General features: G+C 48.6%; 2 protein-coding genes, 1 non-coding gene and 1 pseudogene across 3 annotated transcripts; 3 read left to right on the top strand and 1 right to left on the bottom strand.

Annotated features, from left to right (window-relative positions):
• Window positions 1–603: 603 nt before the first annotated feature.
• Window positions 604–962, bottom strand: LOC100427644 (small ribosomal subunit protein uS10 pseudogene; annotated as a pseudogene).
• A 1,593-nt stretch (window positions 963–2,555) lies between these two features.
• On the top strand, window positions 2,556–6,173 carry RPL23 (ribosomal protein L23). The gene is given in 5 exon segments (NM_001266209.1): window positions 2,556–2,598; window positions 3,193–3,276; window positions 3,574–3,702; window positions 5,781–5,894; window positions 6,037–6,173. Coding segments are annotated over 5 exon segments (423 nt in total). The 5' UTR covers window positions 2,556–2,585; the 3' UTR covers window positions 6,120–6,173.
• LOC114673304 (small nucleolar RNA SNORA21) lies at window positions 3,308–3,442 on the top strand. Its single transcript, XR_003724023.1, has one exon. It is a non-coding gene; the product is annotated as a small nucleolar RNA SNORA21 (small nucleolar RNA).
• Window positions 6,174–14,743: 8,570 nt separating the features above from the next.
• Window positions 14,744–21,838, top strand: SPMAP1 (sperm microtubule associated protein 1). Its single transcript, NM_001193729.1, has 3 exons — window positions 14,744–14,950; window positions 19,495–19,594; window positions 21,681–21,838. Exons 1-3 carry the CDS (start codon window positions 14,744–14,746, stop codon window positions 21,836–21,838), a joined length of 465 nt encoding a protein of 154 aa, NP_001180658.1.
• The last annotated feature ends 1,648 nt before the right edge of the window (window positions 21,839–23,486 follow it).

Here is a 23,486-nt window from a genome sequence, read left to right as displayed (position 1 = left end):
AGAAACCAGGTTTAGCCATTTTGGCCATGTTGGTCTTGAACTCCTGACCTCAGGTGATCTGCCTGCCTTGGCCTCCCAAAGTGTCGGGATAACAGGCGTCAGCCAGCGCGCCTGGCCAATTACCAGCTGATTTATTTATTTATTTTTATTTTTTATTTTTTATTTTTTGAGACGGAGTCTCGCTCTGTCGCCCAGGCTGGAGTGCGGTGGCCGGATCTCAACTCACTGCAAGCTCCGCCTCCCGGGTTTACGCCATTCTCCTGCCTCAGCCTCCCGAGTAGCTGGGGCTACAGGCCCCTGCCACCTCGCCTGGCTAGTTTTTTGTATTTTTTAGTAGAGACGGGGTTTCACCGGGTTAGCCAGGATGGTCTCGATCTCCTGACCTCGTGATCCGCCCGTCTTGGCCTCCCAAAGTGCTGGGATTACAGGCTTGAGCCACCGCGCCCAGCCACTAGCTGATTTATATATATATACCGGCCGTGGAGGTTGCGGTAAGCCAAGACCGCGCCACTGCACTCCAGCCTGGGCAACAAGAGCGAAACTCTGTCTCAAAAGAAAAAAGAAAACAAAAAACCTGGTAGTCAATTTACTAAAATAGTTGACTTAAGCATCTGCAGTGGCGACTTCCACCTCAACTCCTGGCTCAATACTGATGGAAGTAACCTGCTTAACAATCTCAGAAGGACTGTGCAAGTCAAAGAGTCGCTTGCGGATTCTCACGTGGAAACGATCCCATGTCTTAGAACCTTCACCACAAAGAGTTTTTCTTGTAGTGATTCTCAAAGTCTTGGCAGACATTCGAACTGGTCCTTTCACTTTGAGATTCTTTTCCTTTGCTCCTCTGATCAAGTCAGCACACACCTACTCCAGGGATTTTATGGTGCAGCTCGTTAAAGTGACTCGAATTCGTGAACTGCCGCCTCCGCCTCCATGGGTGTTTTTCCGGTATCCTTAAAATCCATGGCTACTGCGCGGCTTCCTGACCCACTGGTTCCTGGGCGAGAGCTAACAGCGGTGAGCCGGGAGCAGGAGCGTAAGGATTGGCGATCCGCAACACCTACGACGGCGTCTTTCTCAAAGAGCTATTTATATATATATTTTTTGAGACGGAGTCTAGCTCTGTCGCCCAGGTTGGAGTGCAGTAGAGCGATCTCGGCTCCCTGCCACCTCCGCCCCCCGGGTTCCAGCGATTCTCCTGCCTCAGCCTCCCGAGTAGCTGTAGCTGGGATTACAGGCGCGTGCCACCACGCCCAGATAATTTTTGTATTTTTAGTAGAGACGGGGTTTCACTGTGTTGGCCAGGCTTGTCTCAATCTCCTGACCTCGTGATCCACCCGCCTCGGCCTCCCAAAGTGCTGGGATTACAAGCGTGAGCCACCAGGCCCGGCCACTATTTGTATTTTACACTTGATCTTGGCCAAAAGGCCAAGAAGCGATACTATTTATATTTTTATAATACTTATCCCCATCTAACATACTACATACTGCAATTATTTATTATATCTTTTGTTTAGTGTCTAATATCCTCCTCCACCTGCACCCCAGCAGAATGTAAGCTCCATAAGGACAACAATATTGATCCATTTTGTTGTCTGATGTAATCCGCTGTACGCCCTGGACAGAACCTGCTACAAAGTAGGAGCTCAGTAAGTATTTGAATGAATGCATCGTGGCACGGGAAGAACCCAGAAGAAAGGGGCGGCTGAAGCTGTGAAAGGAGCAAGTGGCCTGGCGCGGGGGCTCACGCCTGCAATCCCAGCACTTTGAGAGGCCAAGGCGGGCAGATCACTTGAGGTTAGAAATTCGAGACCAGCCTGGCCAACATGGCGAAACCCCATCTCTACTAAAAATACAAAAATTAGCCCAGCGTTGTGGTGGGCGCCTGTGGTCTCAGCTACTCTGAGGCTGAGACAGAGAACTGCTTGAACCCGGGAGACGGAGGTTGCAGCGAGCTGAGAGCGCGCCACTATACTCCAGCCTGGGCAAGAGCGAGACTCCGTCTCAAAAAAAAGAAAAAAAAAACAAAAAACAACTGTGTGTGTGTGTGTGGGGGGGGGGGCGGGTCAATAAACAGAGCAATACTGTATATGTAAAATACAGAATAGTATGGTACCAAGAACACATAGATGGAATGATCTGTAGCACTTCTCAATTGTATTACATTCAACGAAACCGTTTGGAGCTGGTTCTCCCCCCTCCCCCACTGTCTTTGTTTCTTTGGGAACCCCCACACGGCACAAACCGTGTTTTAATTCCTATTCTCTAGTGTGCAGATAAGTGCCTGGCACGTATTAAGTTGTCAAAAGAGGTCGTGAGCAAGTTAACAAATCACTGCTTCCATGTCCCTAACTACTCTTAAGCTCCTGGAGAAGAGATTTCCTATCTCTTGCGCTTCTACTTCAACGCCCACTTCAGAGAGGGCTCAAAGTAACGTCGTGAACTTAATACGCAATAAGGCAGCGCCCAGAGGCGGAAGAGGCAGAGTTTTTAGCTCCGGCCACGTGACGAAGGTGGGCGGGGCGTCAAAGTTCATATCCCAGCGTCCTTTGAATCAACTTCCTTTTTTCTTTTTTCCGGCGTTCAAGATGTCGAAGCGAGGTGAGGTTTTGCTTCTGGAGGATCCTCCACCATCTGTCGTGCAGTGGCTGGCGGATTCGTCAGGAGCGGTGGCCCTAGGCAGCTGGGGCGCTTTGCTCTCCTTCAGGCCGGAGAGGGAGAGCCAGGCCATCGCAAGAGCACTGCCAGGGCCCTCGAAAGTGGCAGTGGGGTGCTGGAGAGTTGACATAGCAGGATCCCGACATGAATATAGTCTGGATCCCGCGAGATCGCTCTGCGAATAGGGCTATCGTATTGGGGTTGAAGTTAGACTGGATTAGGCCCTGGTTTGCGCGACCTCTGCGGTCTTATGCTTTGCAGGAGCAATTGCGTTTTGCGAAAGTTGGAACAAGGGCTGAGTCGTCTAGGTTCCTTAATTTCGATGTCAGAGTGGTAATAGTGAGAAATAGGCTACTTTCCGTGAGAATCGGGTGGCACACGGGGAGGGCATAAGTAAAATCCGAGCGAGCTAATCTATAGCATACCATCTGTCAAAGTATGTGCGGTGAATTACAGTTTAAGAGTATGAGGGGGAACTGCGAACCATGTCTAGATAGTGATCTCTTTATCCTGTTTACCTTCCCTTTATATCCACAGGACGTGGTGGGTCCTCTGGTGCGAAATTCCGGATTTCGTTGGGTCTTCCGGTAGGAGCTGTGATCAATTGTGCTGACAACACAGGTGAGGTCTTTGACTGCAGGTTGCTATACTCCCCCTTTTAAAAGCACTCAATGGGCCTGTGCCTAATGACCTATTGAGCCGTCAAGAAAGGGGAGAGTGAAAACATCGCTTTTGGGTGAAGTGGCAACATGTTGTGTTGTTTGCTTCAATCGGTGGTGTGACAAGGCGTTCTTGAGGACTAACTGCTTGGGCAGTCAGTGGAGGGAGGGACTTTGGAAGTGTTTGGGAAATGTAATACTGATGGAACGGCCTGATGGGCCCTCAACATTTTTCATTTTTATTTACATTGATTTGTAGGAGCCAAAAACCTGTATATCATCTCCGTGAAGGGGATCAAGGGACGGCTGAACAGACTTCCCGCTGCTGGTGTGGGTGACATGGTGATGGCCACAGTCAAGAAAGGCAAACCAGAGCTCAGAAAAAAGGGTGAGTAAACACTGAGCCCACCTTAACACTGATAAGTAGTGGGGGGACTCTTTCCTTTATTGGAAAATGGATCAGTTTTCAAGGCCTCAAGGTTGTTTTCCATTGAGAGGCAATGTGAGATAAGTATCTTAAGTTTTTGTTCATATTATGTTGGAGGGGGGACCATCATCTTGTCATTTCCATACTTTAGATTTATTTATTTATTTATTTTTTGAGATGGGTCTCCCTCTGTCGCTCAGCCCACACTGGAGAGTGCAATGGCACGATCTTGGCTGACTGCAACCTCTGCCTCCTGGGTTCTCAAAAAAAAAAAAAAAAATTAGAAAATGAAAACGAGAAGCTGCTCATTATTTTATTTTTATTTATTTATTTTTGAGATGTAATCTCACTCTGTTGCCCAGGCTGCAGTGCAGTGGCACATATCTTTCTGTTCACTGCAACCTCCACTTCCCAGGCTCAAGTGATTGCCCTGCCTCAGCCTGCCGAGGAGCTGGGATCATAGGTGTGCGCCACCACACCCAGCTAATTGCTCATTACTTAATCTCAGGCTACCCCCTCATAAGTTTTCCTGTCAGCTGTATGATTTAAAGGGGGAGGCCTCAAAATACTTGCAGTTTGTGTCCTGTCCGGCTTTAGAACTTCTGGTATTTGATGCATTTTAACTTCAGCTCTTGCAGTTTTTTCCTGTGCCTGCCTAGTCTGTCTCTACCCTGGGATGTCTTGCTCTTCTAAAGAGTTCATGGCCATCCCTTGAGTTACAAATATGATGTTGATTTGTTAGCCATGTGTTACAGTTACTCCTATTCCTGTATCCACCCCACGATGCTCTCCAGTAGATTTTTAACCTTTGGGTTAGAAATCTTTTTTTGTTTACCATTAATAGCCACTTGAGGGCTTGGTAGCACTGTGCTTGTGATTCAGCAATTGCATGGGCTTTTTCCTCTTCTCAGAACACTTCCTGGGTCTGATTGGTGGCCCAGGGAGCTGTTAGAGAAGAGCAGAGCAAATGGCCATCACTTTGTAGATGAGATGGCAGGAGAGTGGATTGTTGGTCTCAGTCAGTGGTGGGACAGACCAGAGCTCAGAACACTTCAGTTTTAAAACGAGCTGTGAGTATCCAATTCTGTTAATGTCTTTTTTGGTCCTTGTTTCTGCTAAATGAATACATCCCCTCCCCTTGGAACTTAATAAATAACAAGCACAGAAATGTGCAAAAGGGCCAGGTCTATTTGTCTACTTGATGAATTTGTGAGCATTTAATGGTTTATAAGTAGAGGAGGGTCAGTAAGTATTGGCTGCCTCATGTGTGTCCCATTGCTAACTTGGTTAGACTTATCTATTTTTTGTATAGTCTTCCTGTCATTATAAAAATTCTGTGTAAGGACCCCACGCTAGTATCAGTGAAGATTTGAATCCAGGTGTGTCTGACTCTACAATAGTTCTTCACAAGCATTATATTTTACTGTGTAGTGATACTTGATTTTGAAAGTTGGGAAAAGCATCTTTTTCACTTTAGTACAGATGGGTGTAAAAGTTACTTATGACACTGGAAAGTAAAACATTAAAAGTAAAACATAAAGCCTGGTGTTTGGGCCCTGGAATTCCAACTGTTTTCCAGTATAAATCTGAATAGCTTGGTCTCTGCTCATTGCCAGGACTGGGAGCAGTTGGGGGTCCCAGGTCCCATTTCTACATCCCAAGTCAGTGATACTGGGATCTTAATAACCCACCTGTGAGGTGAAGTTGGAAAAGGCATAGGCAAGGATAATTGTCCTCCTGAGAGTTTTACACTTGCGAGAAAATACTGGCAGCTTTGATTTTAAGATGTGAATAGATGGTTGTGGTTCATGCCTATACTCCCAGCACTTTGGGAGTAAAAAAAAAAAATCTGGGCATGGTGGTGAGCACCTGTAGTCCAAGATACTGGAGAGGCTGAGGTGGGAGGATCACCTTAAAGATTGATTGATATTTATACTATCTCAAACACTGACAGTACATTCTGTCTAGCTGGCAACTGCTTTTGTGGTGGCGTTGCGACTTGACAGGTTAATGACTGCTGTCTTTTTCTCTTCTCTCAGTACATCCAGCAGTGGTCATTCGACAACGAAAGTCATACCGTAGAAAAGATGGCGTGTTTCTTTATTTTGAAGATAATGCAGGGGTCATAGTGAACAATAAAGGCGAGATGAAAGGTAGGAACTCAGTCTGGCTTGTTCCTTAGGTCTCTGAGGTTGGGTGGATTGTCTAGAAGTACAGGCCAAGGATCCTCTGTGTTTGATGATGTCTTAACCTGTCCCCCACATGTTTTTTGTTTTGTTTTGTTTTTTAATGCAGGTTCCGCCATTACAGGACCAGTAGCAAAGGAGTGTGCAGACTTGTGGCCCCGGATTGCATCCAATGCTGGCAGCATTGCATGATTCTCCAGTATATTTGTAAAAAATAAAAATTTTAAACCCATTAAAAAGTGTTTGCAGTGCTTGCCTCCCTGTTCACTTCTACGCCTTTTTTTTTTTTTCCCCAGAGTCTCACTCTGTCACCGAGGCTGGAGTGCAGTGGTGAGATCTTGGCTCGCTGCAACCTCCACTTCCAGGGTTCAAGTAATTCTCCTGCCTCAGCCTCCCAAGTAGCTGGGATTACAGGCACCTGCCATCATGCCTGGCTAATTTTTGTATTTTTGGTGGAGATGCGGTTTCACCATGTTAGCCAAACTGGACTCAAACTCCTGATCTCAAGTGATCTGCCCATCCCGGCCTCTACAATCTTTTTGACATGACCTGACCCCTGACCGTTGCTTTTGTGAAATGGAAACACTGCGCTTTTTTTTTTTTTTTTTAAACAATCCTTGCTTTTTTGTGAGTTTGCAGACTTTTGGCATTTTCCAATTGCTGTATTTAATTTTGGCTTCAAAAAGTATTCGGGTTTTGAGTCCCAAAAATAATAGTAGATACCGCTTGATGACTGGCTATACAAGATAGCTTCTCCTGCAGTGAGAAAGGCATTGAAATGACGACGCTGTGGCTCGCGCCTGTAATCCCAACACTTTGGGAGGCCAAAGCAGGCAGATCATGAGGTCATGTATTCGAGACCAGGTTGACCAACATGGTGAAAACTTCTCTACTAAAAATACAAAAGTTAGCTGGGCATTGTGCACACCTGTAATCTCAGCTACTGAGAGAATTGCTGGAACCTGAGAGGTGGAGATTGCAGCGAGTGGAGATCATGCCATTGCACTCTAGCCTGGGTGACAGGGCAAGATTCTGTTCCCCACCCCCCACAAAAAAAAAGGCATTGAAGTTAAGATGGACTGTATAGTTAGATCCTGGACACACAGGGATTTTGAGGATTGATGTTAATGGGAGCCTGTATATGTACATTTTAGCAGTTAACAGGTTTGGAGTAAATTTGTAAAACAACAGTAATTGCCATGTAGGTTTACTGTCATAGTGGAAGATGATTAAGTTGATGGTACGTACAGGTATTTTGTTATGAAAATGTTGTGACAAACAGGATGATTGTGTAATTTATGTTCCAAGCTCTAGTTTGAGAATGGAAGAATGATAAAATTTTGCCAACTGAACAGGCATAAAGCCCTGTTAATAAAGGCACTTGGTCTTAAGGTTAGCATTTGTTTCTAAACTCTGTAAGAGTTGATTTAGGTGATACCCAGTGTCTGGGAAAAATGGATACTCGTTTAGAACAATAATTTGGGGGGAAGTGGACTAACTAGGGTTTTTAGATTGAGGTTTGTGTTCATATATCTGTATCTGCAAATACTCAGCCATAAATGTCTCTGCCTGTAAGTTAGGTATAATACAAGCTCCATTTGGTATCAAAAAGAACTACCCTTAATGTCTTATGACTAGTTTATGGAAGGTACCAGACCTAGAGAGGAGTTGTTCTAACCTGGAGCTTTTGAAAATGTTTCCAGTTCATACCCTAGACCAATTATGTCAGACTGCAGAATAGGACTCAGACACCAGAATTGTGAAGCTCCCAGGAGATTTCAAGGTACACCCAAGATTGAGAACCAGTACCCTGTCTAGACTGAACCAGTCTTGGTTTTAGAAGAATTAAATCTTGGCTGGGCGCGGTAGTTCACGCCTATAATCCCAGCACTTTGGGAGGCTGAGGTGGGTGGATCATCTGAGGTCAGGAGATCGAGACCAGCCTGTCCAACATGTTGAAACCCCATCTCTACTAAATACAAAATTAGCCAGGCGTAGTGGTGCATGCTGTAATCCCAGCTACTTGGGAGGCTGAGGCAGGAGAATCGCTTGAACCCTGGAGGTGGAGGTTGCAGTGAGCCGAGATCCTGCAATTGCACTCCAGCCTGGGCAACAAAGAGCGAAACTCTGTCTTGGGGGAAAGGAAAAAAAAGTATTAAATCTCTAGTTTGAGAAAGTTAGACCATAACATCCCTGAGTATGGTCAATTTCAAGTCAGCTTTAGTGTGACAAGCCCCTAGGCCCACTTTTTATATTTTTATATATTATGGCAATATATGATCCTTATGTATTACCCTTAATCACTGCTATTTTTGAATTTTATCTTTTCTGAGACAGTTTTGCTCTGTCACCAAGGCTGGAGTGCAGTGACACCATCGAAGCTCACTATAACCTTGAACTGCTGGACTCGGAATCCTCCTGCTGTGGCCTTCAAAGGGCTGCAATTACAAGTGTGAGCCACTGCATCCCACCTCATATTTTATGCTTTGGAGATTTTTTTTTTTTTTTTTTTTGAGACGGAGTCTCGCTCTGTTGCCCAGGCTGGAGTGCAGTGGCCGGATCTCTGCTCACTGCAAGCTCCACCTCCCGGGTTTACGCCATTCTCCTGCCTCAGCCTCCTGAGTAGCTGGGACTACAGGCACCCGCCACCTCACCCGGCTAGTTTTTTTGTATTTTTTAGTAGAGACGGGGTTTCACTGTGTTAGCCAGGATGGTCTCGATCTCCTGACCTCGTGATCCACCCGTCTCGGCCTCCCAAAGTGCTGGGATTACAGGCTTGAGCTACCGCGCCCAGCCTGGAGATTTTTTTTGACTTGGATTAAAAGCTTGATATTTACATTTCACTAAATGTTTTCCTTTGTCAGCTGGGCATGGTGGCTCACACCTGTAATCCCAGCACTTTGGAAGGCCGAGATGGGCTGATCACCTGAGATGAGGAGTTCAAGACCAGCCTGGCCAATATGGTGAAATCTCATCTCTACTAAAAATAAAAAATTAGCTGGGCGTGGTGACACATGCCTGTAGTCCCAGTTACTCGGCAGGCTGGGGCAGGAGAATTGCTTGAACCCAAGAGGCAGAGGTTGCAGTGGCGGAGGTTGCAGTGAGCCAGCCAGACTCTGTCTCGCTCCTGGGATCCAAGAGACTCCTGGGTTCTTATTGCCCAAGCTAGAGTGCAGTGGTGCAATCTCAGCTCCCTGCAACCTCCGCCTCCTGGGTCCTAGCGATTCTCCTGCCTCAGCCTCCCAAGTACCTGTGACTACAGGTGCCCACCACCACACTCGGCTAATTTTTGTATCTTTTTTTTAGTGGTTTTTTTTGTTGTTTTTTTTTTTTGAGACGGAGTCTCACTCTGTCGCTGAGATCTCCACTCACTGCAAGCTCCGCCTCTCGGGTTCACGCCCTTCTCCTGCCTCAGCCTCCCAAGTAGCTGGGACTACAGGCGCCTGCCACCGTGCCCGGCTAATTTTTGTATTTTTAGTAGAGACGGGGTTTCACCGTGTTAGCCAGGATGGTCTCGATCTCCTGACCTTGTGATCCGCCCATCTCGGCCTCCCAAAGTGCTGGGATTACAGGCGTGAGCCACCGTGCCCAGACTTTTTTTTAGTGTTTTTTATTTTGAGACCGAGTTTTGCTCTTGTGCCCAGGCTGGAGTGCAGTGGGGCAATCTCAGCTCACTGCAACCTCCGCCTCCTGGGTCCTAGCGATTCTCCTGCCTCAGCCTCCCAAGTAGGTGGAATTACAGGCATGCAACACCACGCCTGGCTAATTGTGTATTTTTAGTAGAGACGGGGTTTCTCCATGTTGATCAGGCTGGTCTCCAACTCCCAACCTCAGGTGTTCCGCCCCGCTCGGCCTTCCAAAGTGCTGGGATTACAGATGTGAGCCATTGCGCCCAGCCAGATTTATATATACTTTTCCTTTGTCATCATTTACCTGCAAGTTCTTTCTAGGTAAAAGTTTTAATAGAATGGATTCAAGATATCAGATCTGATTTATAGGAGCTTGGAACTTGAACAGTAAAACATATACTTTCATAATAAAAAGAGTAGTAAATATAAAAAATAGTAAATTCACTACAAGACCTAGTGGAGCATGCCCATTATCCCAGCTACTCTGGAGGCTGAGATGAGCAATCAAGTCTAGCTACAGGCACACAAAAAATTGGCTGAGTGTGGTGGTGTGCACCTTTAGTCTCAGCTACTCTGGAGGCTGAGGTGGGAGGATCACTTGAGACCAGGAGGTCAAGGCTGCAGTGAGCAATGATCAGACCACTGCACTCCAGCCTGGGCAAGACTGTCTCTATGAAAAAAACAAAACAAGCTGGGCCCAGTGGCTCACACCTGTTACCCCAGCACTTTGGGAGGCCAAGGCGGGCAGATCACGAGGTCAGGAGATCAAGACCATCCTGGCTAACACGGTAAAACCCCATCTCTACTAAAAATACATAAAAAAATTTAGCCGGGCTTGGTGGCAGGCGCCTGTAGTCCCAGCTGCTTGGGAGGCTGAGGCAGGAGAATGGCGTGAATCCAGGAGGGGACCTTGCAGTGAGCCAAGATTGCGCCACTGCACTCCAGCCTGGACGACAGAGCGAGATACTGTCTCAAAAAAAAAAAAAAACACAAAAAACACTCCATCTCGGCCGGGCGCAGAAGCTCACGCCTGTAGTCCCAACAATTTGAGAGGCCAAGGCAGGTGGATCACCTGAGGTCAGGAGTTCCATATCAGCCTGGCCAACATGGTGAAACACCTATCTCTACTAAAAATACAAAAATTAGCTGGGTGTGGTGATGGGTGCCTGTACTCCCAGCTACTCTGGGGGCTGAGGCAGGAGAATCGCTTGAACCTAGGAGGCGGTGGCTGCAGTGAGCCTAGATGGCTCCACTGCACTGCAGCCTGGGCGACAGAGTGAGACTCTGTCTCAGAAATAGATAAAATAATAAAATATATAATTTATATAATTAGCTAGATCCATTGCTGTATGTGGAAACTAAAGGAAAATGAAAAAGAAAATTAGCTGGAGGAAAAATATGGTAATATATCCCCCCACTGTTTTGTTACTTTAAAGGACAGATAAGGCCAGTCCTGGTGGCTCATGGCTGTAATCCTCCCAGCTTGGGAGGCCAAAGTGGGCTGATAACTTGAGCTCAGGAGTTCAAGACCAGTTTGGCCAACATAGCAAAACCCTGTCTCTATAAAAAATATAAAAATTAGCCAGGCCTGGTGGCATGTGCTTGTAATCCCAGCTAATTGGAGGCTGAGGCAGAAGAATCGCTTGAGCCCAGGAGGCAGAGGTTGCAGTGAGTCAAGATCACAACACTGCATGCCAGCCTGGGAAATTGGAGTGAAACCATGTCTTGAGGGGAAAAAAAGAAGCATAAATAATAGCGGATGAAAATAATTGGGATGGGGCCAGGCATGGTGGCTCACCCCTGTAATCTCAGCACTTTGGGAGGCCAAGGCGGGAGGATCACTAGAGGTCAGGATTTTGAGACCAGCCTGGCCAACATGGTGAAACCCTGTTTCTACTAAAAATACAAAAATTACTCACGCCTGTAATCCCAGCACTTTTGGAGACCAAGGCAGGCAAATCACATGAGGTCAGGAGTTCAAGACCAGCCTGGTGAAACCCTGTCTCTAGAAAAAATATAAAAATTAGCTGGGCATGGTGGTGCGCACCTGTAAACCCAGAAGACAGAGGTTGCAGTGAGCCAAGATCACGCCACTGCACTCCAGCCTGGGCAACAGAGCAAGACTCCATCTTAAAATAATAATAAAAAATAATAATAATAATACAAAAATTAATGGCCCGGCGCGGTGGCTCATGCTTGTAATCCCAGCACTTTGGGAGGCTGAGGCAGGCGGATCACCTGAGGTTGGGAGTTCAAGACCAGCCTGACCAACATGGAGAAAGCCCGTCTCTACTAAAAATACAAAATTAGCCAGGCGTGGTGGCACATGCCTGTAATCCCAGCTACTAGGGAGGCTGAGGCAGGAGAATCGCTTGAACCTGGGAGGCGGAAGTTGCAGTGAGCCGAGATGGCACCATTGCACTCCAGCCTGGGCAAGAAGAGTGAAACTCCATCTCAAAAAAATTATATATATATATACAAAAATTAGCTAGGTGGTGGGGCGTGATGGCTCACGCCAGCAATCCCAGCACTTTGGGAGGCGAAGGTGGTGAATCACCTGAGGTCAGGAGTTCAAGACCAGTCTGGCCAATATGGTGAAACCCCAGCTCTACTGAAAATACAAAAATTAGCCAGGTGTGGTGACGTGCGCTTGTAATCCCAGCTACTTAGGAAGCTGAGGCAGGAGAATTGCTGGAACCCAGGAGGCTGCAGTGTGCTGAGATCCCGCCACTGCACTCCAGACTGGGCAACAGAGCGAGACTCCATCTCAAAAAAAAAAAAAAATTAGGCCGGGCGCGGTGGCTCACGCCTGTAATCCCAGCACTTTGGGAGGCCGAGGCGGGCGGATCACAAGGTCAGGAGATCGAGACCACGGTGAAACCCCGTCTCTACTAAAAATACAAAAAAAAAAATTAGCCGGGCGCGGTTGTGGGCGCCTGTAGTCCCAGCTACTCGGGAGGCTGAGGCAGGAGAATGGCGTGAACCCGGGAGGCGGAGCTTGCAATGAGCCGAGATCGCGCCACTGCACTCCAGCCTGGGCGACAGAGCGAGACTCCGTCTCAAAAAAAAAAAAAAAAAAAAAAAAAAAAAAAAAATTAGTCTAGGGTGGTGGCACGGGCATGTAATCTCAGCTATTCAGGAGGCTGACATAGGATAATTGATTGAACCCGGGAGGCAGGGGTTGCAGTGAGCTGAGATCGTGCCACTGCACTCCAGTCTAGGTGACATCTCAAAAAAATATATATATGAAATATATATTTTAATATATAAAATATAATATTTATAAAATATTTTATATTTATTTATTTATTTTTTTATTTTTTTTGAGGCGGAGTCTCGCTCTGTCGCCCAGGCTGGAGTGCTGTGGCCGGATCTCAGCTCACTGCAAGCTCCGCCTCCCGGGTTCCCGCCATTCTCCTGCCTCAGCCTCCCGAGTAGCTGGGACTACAGGCGCCCGCCACCTCGCCCAGCTAGTTTTTTGTATTTTATAGTAGAGACGGGGTTTCACCGTGTTAGCCAGGATGGTCTCGATCTCCTGACCTCGTGATTCGCCTGTCTCGGCCTCCCAAAGTGCTGGGATTACAGGCTTGAGCCACCGCGCCCGGCCAATATTTTATATTTATATTTAAATATATAAACATAAAATAGACCAGGCACAGTGGCCCATGCCTGTAAGCCCAGCACTTTGGGAGGCTGAGGTGAGCTAATAATTTGAGGTCAGGAGTTCGAGACCAGCTTGGCCAACATGGTGAAATCCCATTTCTACTAAAAATACCAAAATTAGCCGGGCTTAGTGGCGGGCGCCTGTAATCTCAGCTACTCAGGAGGCTGAGGCAGAGAATTACTTGAACCCGGGAGGCACAGGTTGCAGTGAGCCAGATTGAGCCACTGCACTCCAACCTGGGCGACAGAGTGAGACTTTGTCTTCAAAATAAATAAATAAAAAGAATAAGTAAATAAATAATGTTAATTCGGGTAGGGCAGGAGAATTGTTAACTGGACTGACTGGAAGTCAGCTAACTGGATTTGGGGAATCTGGTTTTTTTTGTTTTTTTTTTTTTTTTTTTTTTGAGACGGAGTCTCGCTCTGTCGCCAGGCTGGAGTGCAGTGGCGCCATCTCAGCTCACCCCAAGCTCCGCCTCCCGGGTTCACGCCATTCTCCTGCCTCAGCCTCCTGAGTAGCTGGAACTACAGGCGTCCGCCACCACGCCCAGCTAATTTTGTGTAGTTTTAGTAGAGACAGGGTTTCACCGTGTTAGCCAGGATGGTCTCGATCTCCTGACCTCGTGATCTGCCCACCTCGGCCTCCCAAAGTGCTGGGACTACAGGCGTGAGCCGCCGCACCCGGCCTTTTTTTTTTTTTTTTTTTTTTCGGTCTTTTGAGACAGGGTCTCCTCTCATCCAGGCTGGAGTGTGGCACAATCATGGCTCACCGCAGCCTCCACCTCCATGGCTCAGCCTGCAGTGCAGCTGGGTCCACAGGTGTAAGTATTCATTTATTCAGTAGAGATGGGGTTTCGCTGTATTGCCCACGCTGGTCTTAAATTCCTGGGCTCAAGTGATCCGCCCCGCCTCGTTCTCCCAAAATGCTGGGGTTCCTGGCGTGAGCCAACGCTCCCGGCCTAGGGAACCTTTCTTTTTTCTTTTTTTTTGAGACGGAGTCTCGCTCTGTCGCCCGGGCTGGAGTGCAATGGCCGGATCTCAGCTCACTGCAAGCTCCGCCTCGGCCTAGGGAACCTTTCTAAGCTTCAACCTCTAGCTCTGTAAAATGAGAATTGGAAGTAGGTGCGATCTGAACTTTCTGATCAATTCCAGGTACAAGCTTTTCAACAAAACTGAGCTGAGGAAATAGCATGTAATACCGTGGGAAAAGAGAATACTCACCTTAAAGGAAAACTGGGGGAACGGGGCCTAATTGCACACAAACTGCCCACAATCAGTTATCCAGTCTCCTCCGCTTCACTTTCCAACTCCTCTTGCATAGTCAGTCTCTGGTCAACTTCCTCTAGGACCAAGCAAGCAAACTTCCCCCACTGCCTTAAGGACCCACCGGTCAACCCAGGGTGAGTGGAGACAATAGGGTTTGTGTCACAGGGGTCCTTGACATCACGTAACAATGCACAGGGGTGTCCCCACCTAGGGTCCTCATTCCCTCCAGAAAGGCCCTCCAAGGCTACAGTGGTTGGGATGGCATACCTGAGCGAGTGTCGCCTGCGACTGGAGAAAGGCTTTATCTTGGACGGGGTGGCTGTGAGCACCACTGCCCGCGCTTATGGGCGCTCTAGGCCCAAGCTGTGGTCGGCGATTCCGCCCTACAATGCGCAGCAGGACTACCACGCCCGCAGCTACTTCCAGAGCCACGTGGTTCCGCCCGTTTTGCGGAAAACTGATCAGGTATAGGAGCTTCCTGGAAGACCCCACACTCCTCCCTAAATCTTCACTCCAGCGTCCTCACCACAAAGAAGACTCCGCCACTTTCACCTCCTCAGTTTACTTTCTTTTCTTTTTTAAATTTTTATTTATTATTATTATTATTATTTTGAGACGCAGTCTCACTCTGTCGCCCAGGCTGGAGTGTAGTGAGTGGCACCATCTTGGCTCACGGCAACCTCTGCCTCCTGGGTTTAAGCGATTCTCCTACGTCGGGAGTAGCTGGGATTACAGGCACACCACGAAGCCAGACTAATTTTGGTATTTTTGCTAGAGACGGGTTTTCGCCATGTTACCCAGACTGGGATTACACGTTTGAGCCTGTAATTACAGAGTTTCACTCTTGCCCAGGCTGGAGTGCGGTGGTGCGGTCACGGCTCACTGCAGCTTCCACCTCCCAGGGTCAAGCGATCCTCCCACCTCAGCCTCGTGATTAGCCGGGACTACAGGCGCGCGCCACCCCGCCCCGCAAATTTTTTTTTTTTTTTTTTTTTTTTTTTTTTTTTTTTTTTTTTTTGTAGAGAGGGGGTCTCGCCGTGTTACCCAGACTGGTCTTGAACTCCTGGGTTCACGCTATCCTCCCGCCACCGCCTCCCAGTTTTCTTAATGAAGCCGGAGGACTGCAGGAGAGGGAGGACAGGTGTTGAGCGCAAGCTTCCTGAGCTCACAGAATGGCCTTCCAGCCCTGAATTTGAGAATAGACTCATTCCGGGTTTCTGCAAGGCAAGGGGATAGGGCTCAAAGCCAGCTTCTCCCAAACCAGTCGGTCTCTTTGTCCTTTGTGACGTTACAGACCCGCCCTCTAGGGTGACCTCACACCGCAAATTCTCTAAATACGCGAAAATCCGTGTGACCTCAGTGAGCAAGACAAAGGGAATTGATTTGACTTCCAGGGCGAGACGCCTTCCTCCTGTGACATCATAGTGGCAGGGCATGGGGCTTGGTCTCCTGGTTCTTTGGGCGGAAGGGAGGGACACCTCTCAAACCTCTGCGGACCTCAGTTCCTCCCCCTGGCCTTTTCCGTCTAGGTGTAGGCCCTTTCCCAGCAGAGTACTCCTCCGCTAACCTCCCCCAGAACAAAGATTCCGAGACTATTTGCTGATGGTTCAATATTCCCACCCAACATTTCGCTTCCAGTATTTGTGTTTCTACACATCAGTGGTGTGGAGAAGAAAAAGGAGGACTCATGGGGTTATTCTGTGAACAAATCTTGGGGTTTGTGTGTGTGTGTGTGTAGTCCCAAATGTTTGTTTGCATAGGTCTGTGCAGTGCATGTATATGGACACACATGAGTCACACGTGTTGACTCATGTAATTTTTATTTTATTTATTTATTTTTTGAGACGGAGTCTCCCTCTGCCTCCCAGGTTCACGTCATTCTCCCGCCTCAGCCTCCTGTGTAGCTGGGACTACAGGCGCCCGCCACCATGTCCGGCTGATTTTTTGTATTTTTCGTAGAGACCGGGTTTCACCGGGTTAGCCAGGATGGTCTCCATCTCCTGACCTCATGATCCACTCGCCTCGGCCTCCCAAAGTGCTGGGATTTCAGGCGTGAACCACCGCGCCCGGCCCAATTTTTCTTTCTTTCTTTCTTTCTTTTTTTTTTTTTTTTTTGAGACAGGGTCTTGTTCTGTCACCCTGGCTGGAGTGCAGTGGCATAATTTTGGCTTACTGCAACCTCCGCCTTCCGTGTTCAAGCGATCCGTCTACTTCAGCCTCTCGAGTAGCTGGGACTAACAGAGACCGGGTTTCACCATGTTGCCCAGGCTGGTCTTGAACTGCTGAGCTCAAGTGATCTGCCCATCTCAGCCTCCCAAAGTGCTGGGACTACAGGCATGAGCCACCACACTGGCATCAACTGGTAATTTTACGACAGAAGGAACCAGAGTCTGGGGAGGGGAAAAGGAAGAACCTGAGTATTTAAAACCTTGAAAATGATAAGGTATACATATTTTGAAAAAGCTTTCTTTCTTTTTTTTTTTTTTTTTTTTAGACAGAGTCTCACTCTGTCATCCAGGCTGGAGTGGAGTGGCCTGATCTTGGCTCACTGCAATCTTCGCCTCCTAGGTTCAAGCGATTCTCCTGCCTCAGCCTCCCAAGTAGCTGGGATTATAAGCGCCCGCCACCACACCCAGCTGATTTTTTGTATTTTTAGTAGAGACGGGGTTTCACTATGTTGGCCAGGCTGGTCTCGAACTCCTGACCGCAACTGATCCACCTGCCTCAGCCTCCCAAAGTGCTGGGATTACAGGCGTGAGCCACCGCAGCCAGCCGTGGAAAAGCTTTCCAATTTTCTTTTTCGAGACAAAGTGCCACTCTGTCACCCAGGCTGGAAGTGCAGTGGCACAGCTCACTGCAGCCTCGAACTGCTGGGCTTAAGAAATACTCCAGGCCGGGCGCGGTGGCTCACACCTGTAATCCCAGCACTTTGGGAGGCCGAGGCGGGCGGATCACAAGGTCAGGAGATCGAGACCACGGTGAAACCCCGTCTCTACTAAAAATACAAAAAATTAGCCGGGCGCGGTTGTGGGCTCCTGTAGTCCCAGCTACTCGGGAGGCTGAGGCAGGAGAATGGCGTGAACCCGGGAGGCGGAGCTTGCAGTGAGCCGAGATCGCGCCACTGCACTCCAGCCTGGGCGACAGAGCGAGACTCCGTCTCAAAAAAAAAAAAAAAAATACTCCAGTCTCAGCCTTCTGAGTAGGTGGGACTATAGGCGTGTGCCACCATGCCCAGCAGCTAATCTTTTAATTTTTTTTCTTTTTTGAGGCAGAGTCTCACCCTGTCGCCCAGGTTGGAGTGCAGTGGTGTGATCTCGGCTCACTGCAACCTCAGCCTCCCGGGTTCAAGTGATTCTCCTGCCCCAGCCTCCCAAGTAGCTGGGATTACAGGCACCTGCCACGACGCCCAGCTGATTTTTTATAGTTTTAGTAGAGATGGGGTTTCACCATGTTGGCCAGGCTGGTCTCGAACTCCTGACCTTGTGATCTGCCCATCTTGGCCTCCTAAAGTGCTGGGATTACAGGTGTGAGCCACCATACCCAGCCGCAATCTTTTAGTTTTTTTGTTGAGACGGGTCTGGCCATGTTACCTAGGCTGGTCTCAAACTTCTGGGTTCAAGTAATCCTCTTGCCTCAGCCTCCTAAAGTGCTGGGATTATAGGCACAAGCCACTGTGCCCAGCCTTTTTTGTTTGTTTGTTTGTTTTTGAGAGGGAGTCTCACTCTATCTCCCAGGCTGGAGTACAGTGGCACGATCTCAGCTCACTGCAACATCTGTCTCCCGGGTTCAAGTGATTCTCCTGCCTCAGCCTCCTGAGTAGCTGGGATTACAGGCACGCGCCACTACACCTGGCTAATTTTTGTATTTGTAGTAGGGGTTTCGCCATGTTGGCCAGGCTGGTCTCCAACTTTTGACCTCAGGTGATCCTCCTGCCTTGGCTTCCCACAGTGCTGGGACTACAGGTGTTAGCCACCGCTCCCAACCAACCTGTTTAATTTTTAAAAGTATTATTGTCAAAACCACCATTTGTGGTAGGTATTATTTTCATTTAAATAAAGATAACATTTATACAACTTCACTATGCCAGGCCCTTTATCTGACCAAAACCACTTAAGTCTCACAGCAGGCCGGTGCGGTGACTCACTCCTGTAATCCCAGCACTCTGGGAGGCTGAGGCGGGTGGATCACCTGAGTTAAAGAGTTTGAGACCAGCCTGGCCAATTAGCTGGCATGGTGGCACATGTCTGTAATCCTAGCTACTCAGGAGGCTGAGGCAGGAGAATTGTTTGAACCCAGGAGGCGGAGGTTGCAGTGAGCCAAGGTGGCAACACTGCACTCCAGCCTGGGCAACAGAGTGAGACCATGTCTCAAAAAACAAACCTCACAGCAATACTCCTTTTACTGATGGGGAAATTGAGGCCCAGAAAAGCTGTGTAATTGGCCCAAGTTCACAAAGCCTGTTAATGATTAAGCTGGAGTTAGAACCCAGCCTGTCTGGCAGCAGAGACTGAGCCTTCAGCTGTCAAGTTCAACTGCCCTGAGAGGCAATAGGTTCTTCTTCTTTTTTTCTTTTTTTGAGACAGAGTTTGGCTCTTGTTGCCCAGGCTGGAGTGCAACGGCAAGATCTCGGCTCACTGCAACTTCTGCCTCCGGGGTTCAAGCAATTCTACGGTCTCAGCCTCCTGAGCAGCTGGGATTACAGACGCCTGCTACCATGCCCAGCTGATTTTTTGTATTTTTAGTAGAGATGGGGTTTCGCCATGTTGGCAAGGCTAGTCTTGAACTCCTGGCCTCAGGTAATCCACCCACCTTGGCCTTCCAAAGTGCTGGGATTACAGGCCTGAGCCACTGCGCCTGGCCTGGTTCTTAAATATATTTAGTCTGTCTGCCCCAGTTACCTAAGGCTCTGACCTCTTCCCTCTCCCCACAGCAAACCCCAGGGCAGATTGCACCGTGCCCCCCTCAGCATTGTGGCTGACAGTCTTCTGTATTCTCTTCCCCACTTTCAGGATCATGGCGGTACAGGAAGGGATGGCTGGATTGTAGACTATATCCACATCTTCGGGCAAGGACAGAGATACCTCAACAGGAGAAATTGGGCAGGGACAGGCAAGTGCTGCCTCCATTTCCAGCCTCATCATGGTTCCTGGGCCATAGCGAGGCCTGGTTGAGGGGAAGAGGCTAAGGGACTGCATCCTTCCAGGTTTTCTTCACATACACGAACATATGGTGCCACAGTGCTCCCTAATATTAGTTAATAAGCCCCAGTACTGTATGTCAGGCCCCATTTTTTCTTTTTTTTTTTTTGAGATATGGTCTCAGTCTGTCACCCAAACTGGATTGCATGAAATGCAGTAGCACGGATGGGTGTGGTGGCTCATGCCTGTAATCCCAGCACTTTGGGAGGCCGAGGCGGGTGGATCACTTGAGGTCAGGAGTTCCAAACCAGCCTGGCCAACCTGGTTAAACCCTGTCTCTACTAAAAATACAAAAAGACAATTAGCCGGGCGTGGTGGCTCGCGCCTGGAATCCCAGCTACTTGGGAGGCTAAGGCAGGAGAATTGCTTGAACCCAGGAGGCGGAGGTTGCAGTGAGCCAAGATCATGCCACTGCACTCCAGCCTGGGCGACACAGCGAGACTCCATTTAAAAAAAAAAGAAATGCAGTAGCACAATTACTACTGACTGCAGTCTTGACCTCCTGGGCTTGAGCAATCCTCCCACCTCAGCCTCCTGAGCAGCTGCGCCCACAGGTGTGCACCACCACACTCAGTTAATTTTTTATTTTTTGTAGAGATAGAGTCTCCCTATGTGGCCCAGGCTGGTCTTGAACTCCTAGGCTCAAGTGATCCTCTGGCCTCAGCCTTCTAAAGTGCTGGCATTACAGACATGAGCCATTTGTTAGGCACTTTTCACCGTCACACTAACCCCACAGCACAGGTAGGGAAACAAGTTTCTTTAGTTAAAGTAATTTGGCAAGAGGGCTGAGCTGGAATTAATATTCTGCTCTTCCTGGGCCTGGTACAGTGGCTCATGATCATGCCTGTAATCCCAGCACTTAGGGAGGCTGAGGCAGGCAGATCACGAGGTCAAGAGTTCAAGACCAGCCTGGCCAACATAGTGAAACCCCGTCTCTATTAAAAATACAAAAAATTAGCCAGGCATGTTGGCGGGCACCTATAATCCCAGCTACTCAAGAGGCTGACGCAGGATAATCTCTTGAATGCAGGAGGCAGAGGTTGCAGTGATCCAAGATTGCATCATTGCACTCCAGCCTAGGCGACAATGCAAGACTCCATCTCAAAAACAAATGAACAAAAAGATTCCGCTCTTCCCAACTCTGAAGCCCCTGTTCCCCTCACTGCTGCATCCTGCTCATTTTCCAGGCCCAAGTTAACAACAATGGGAAAGAGTTGAGAGATATTTTTCTTTTTTTTGAGACCGAGTTTTGCTCTGTTGCCCAGGCTGGAGTGCAGTGGCACGATCTTGGCTCACTGCAAGCTCTGCCTCTTGGGTTCACACCATTCTCCTGCCTCAGCCTCCCAGGTAGCTGGGACTACAGGCGCCTGCCACCACGCCTGGCTAATTTTTTGTATTTTTAGTACAGATGGGTTTTCACCATGTTAGCCAGGATGGTCTCGAGCTCCTGACCTCAGGATCCACCCGCCTCGGCCTCCTAAAGTGCTGGGATTACAGGCATGAGCCACCGCGCCCGGCCGGGATATTTTTCTAACAGGGTAAACCCTCCTCCCAGCCCAGCTCCACCATCGTGGGTCACTTCTCTAGTCACATGATACTTTGTGCCATTTGGCCCAATTGATCTTGATCTCATCCATTTTTTCCACATGGGTCAGAGGCAAGGGTGAGAGTTTTCTCATTTCTTGTGGGAGAAAAGCAAGCTTTGCCAATCCCAGAATTTCTGGCCCTTCCTGTCCCAGCACAAACCATTTACAGTTTTCCTGCAATTATTCCTGGTGTGGGGTTTGATTTCTAGGAAGCCTTCTGTCCCTCAGCCTCACCAGCCCTTGGCTTTTCAGCCCAGAGGCTCAGGGAATTTGAGGATTGCATGTTCAGCTGTGGGCATGGGGAATGCAAGTGACTATGCCTGGTTGGCATCCCATACCACACCCAGGGGAATGGGGAAGCCAAGAGGTGGGCTGAATGCAGGCTCAGGCCTCTCTCTCCTTGCCCCCAAGGGCATTCTCTCCAGCAGGTGACTGGGCACGACCACTACAATGCTGATCTGAAACCAATCTATGGGTTCAATGGAAGGTTTGGCTACCGCCGGAACACTCCAGCCCTCCGTCGGAGCACGTCCGTCTTTGGAGAGGTCACCCACTTCCCTCTGTTCTAACAGCATCTTTTCCCTTCCTAGCCATCGACCTGAATTTCTAAGACAAATGTTTAGATGAACTCTTAATGTTATTTTACGTTAAAAAATTTAATTTGTGTCTCCACGTGTGCTGTTTCTTCCCTGAGATTAGAGGAATGAGCCAGTTCTGCCCTTGGCTTCTCTTCCCCCTGGAGAGGAGGTGAGAGGAGAAAGGGCTTCTCAGGCCTACACCCTTGCACTCCATACCAACGAGTGCCAGGTTTGAAAGGAGGGGCTTCAGTTCTCCCCTACCAGTGGGACAAGAAGGAGCCACACTACTCAACCTCAATAAAGCACTTCCCCAGCTGTCAGCAGAGCCCCAGGTCAGAGCTGGCTATTGTTTCCATCAAGAACAGAGCAAAGGCTAAGCTCCTTGGCTTACGCCTGTAATGCCAGCACTCTGGGAGGCCAAGATGGGAGGATTGCTTGAGCTCAGGCAAGTGGATCACTTGAGACCAGCCTGGGCAACATGATGAAACAGTGTCTTTACTAAACATATACGTGTGTGTGTGTGTGTGTATGTTTATCTACATATATGTGTATAGATATGCATATATAGAGAGAGAGAGAGAGAGAAGGAGAGAGAGAGACTCATTCTGTTAGCCCAGGCTGGAGTGCAGTGGTGTGATCTCAGCTCACTGCAACCTCTGCCTCCAGGGATTCAAGCAATTCTCCTGACTCAGCCTCCCTAGTAGCTAGAATTACAAGTGCCTGCCACCACTCCCAGCTAGTTATTTCATATTTAGTGGGGGCGCGGTTTCACAGTTTTGGTCAGGCTAGTCTCGAACTCCTGACCTCACCTCGGCCTCCCTGAGTGCTGGGATTACAGGCGTGAGCCACCCTCCTGGCCCAGGATGTCATTTTTCAAGTGTTCCCTTTCAATTTATTGGTGGCCAATGGAAAAGCCAAACCAGATGATGGATAATTAAGAAGGTGGGGCTTTAGAACACAAAACTTGCCAGAACTCATGTGGGTGGAACTTGATTGTATTGAGTCACTATAAGTGGACAGGGAAGGAACCTGTAATGAACAGAGGGGGTATGGCTCAGGGGTAGAGCATTTGACTGCAGATCAAGAGGTCCCCGGCCCGAATCCGGGTGCCCCCTTCCGTGATGTTTTCTCACTACCATTCCACTTAACAGCAAATACCGTCAGCCACAGTATCACCAGAAAAGATGAAGGAACTTTCAACTTGATCTTGTGCTAAAACTGTTCCTCCCACATTCCAGCTCACCTTTAGGACAAAAAGCCTCTCTAGGATCTCATTTGTTTTCAATTAAGATCAAGTCCCTGAGGCCGGGCGCGGTGGCTCAAGCCTGTAATCCGTCTTGGGAGGCCGAGACGGGCGGATCACGAGGTCAGGAGATCGAGACCATCCTGGCTAACACGGTGAAACCCCGTCTCTACTAAAAAAAAATACAAAAAACTAGCCGGGCGAGGTGGCGGGCGCCTGTAGTCCCAGCTACTCGGGAGGCTGAGGCAGGAGAATGGCGTAAACCCGGGAGGCGGAGCTTGCAGTGAGCCGAGATCGCGCCACTGCACTCCAGCCTGGGTGACAGAGCCAGACACCGTCTCAAAAAAAAAAAAAAAAAAAAAAAAAAGATCAAGTCCCTGAGGAGATTCTAAATCT

Source organism: Macaca mulatta, chromosome 16, assembly GCF_049350105.2.
Source record: "Macaca mulatta isolate MMU2019108-1 chromosome 16, T2T-MMU8v2.0, whole genome shotgun sequence".
NCBI lineage: Eukaryota > Metazoa > Chordata > Mammalia > Primates > Cercopithecidae > Macaca > Macaca mulatta.
The sequence above is the reverse complement of the archived record's forward strand: the minus strand, read 5'-3'. Positions and strand labels throughout refer to the sequence as shown.

Bases quoted from the DNA above. Each gene is read 5' to 3' on its own strand.
- SPMAP1 (NM_001193729.1), top strand. From the start codon at position 14,744: ATGGCATACCTGAGCGAGTGTCGCCTGCGACTGGAGAAAGGCTTTATC. The intron at 14,951-19,494 runs GTATAGGAGCTT...CCCCACTTTCAG, and splicing joins TTTTGCGGAAAACTGATCAG to GATCATGGCGGTACAGGAAG. The intron at 19,595-21,680 runs GCAAGTGCTGCC...CTTGCCCCCAAG, and splicing joins GAGAAATTGGGCAGGGACAG to GGCATTCTCTCCAGCAGGTG.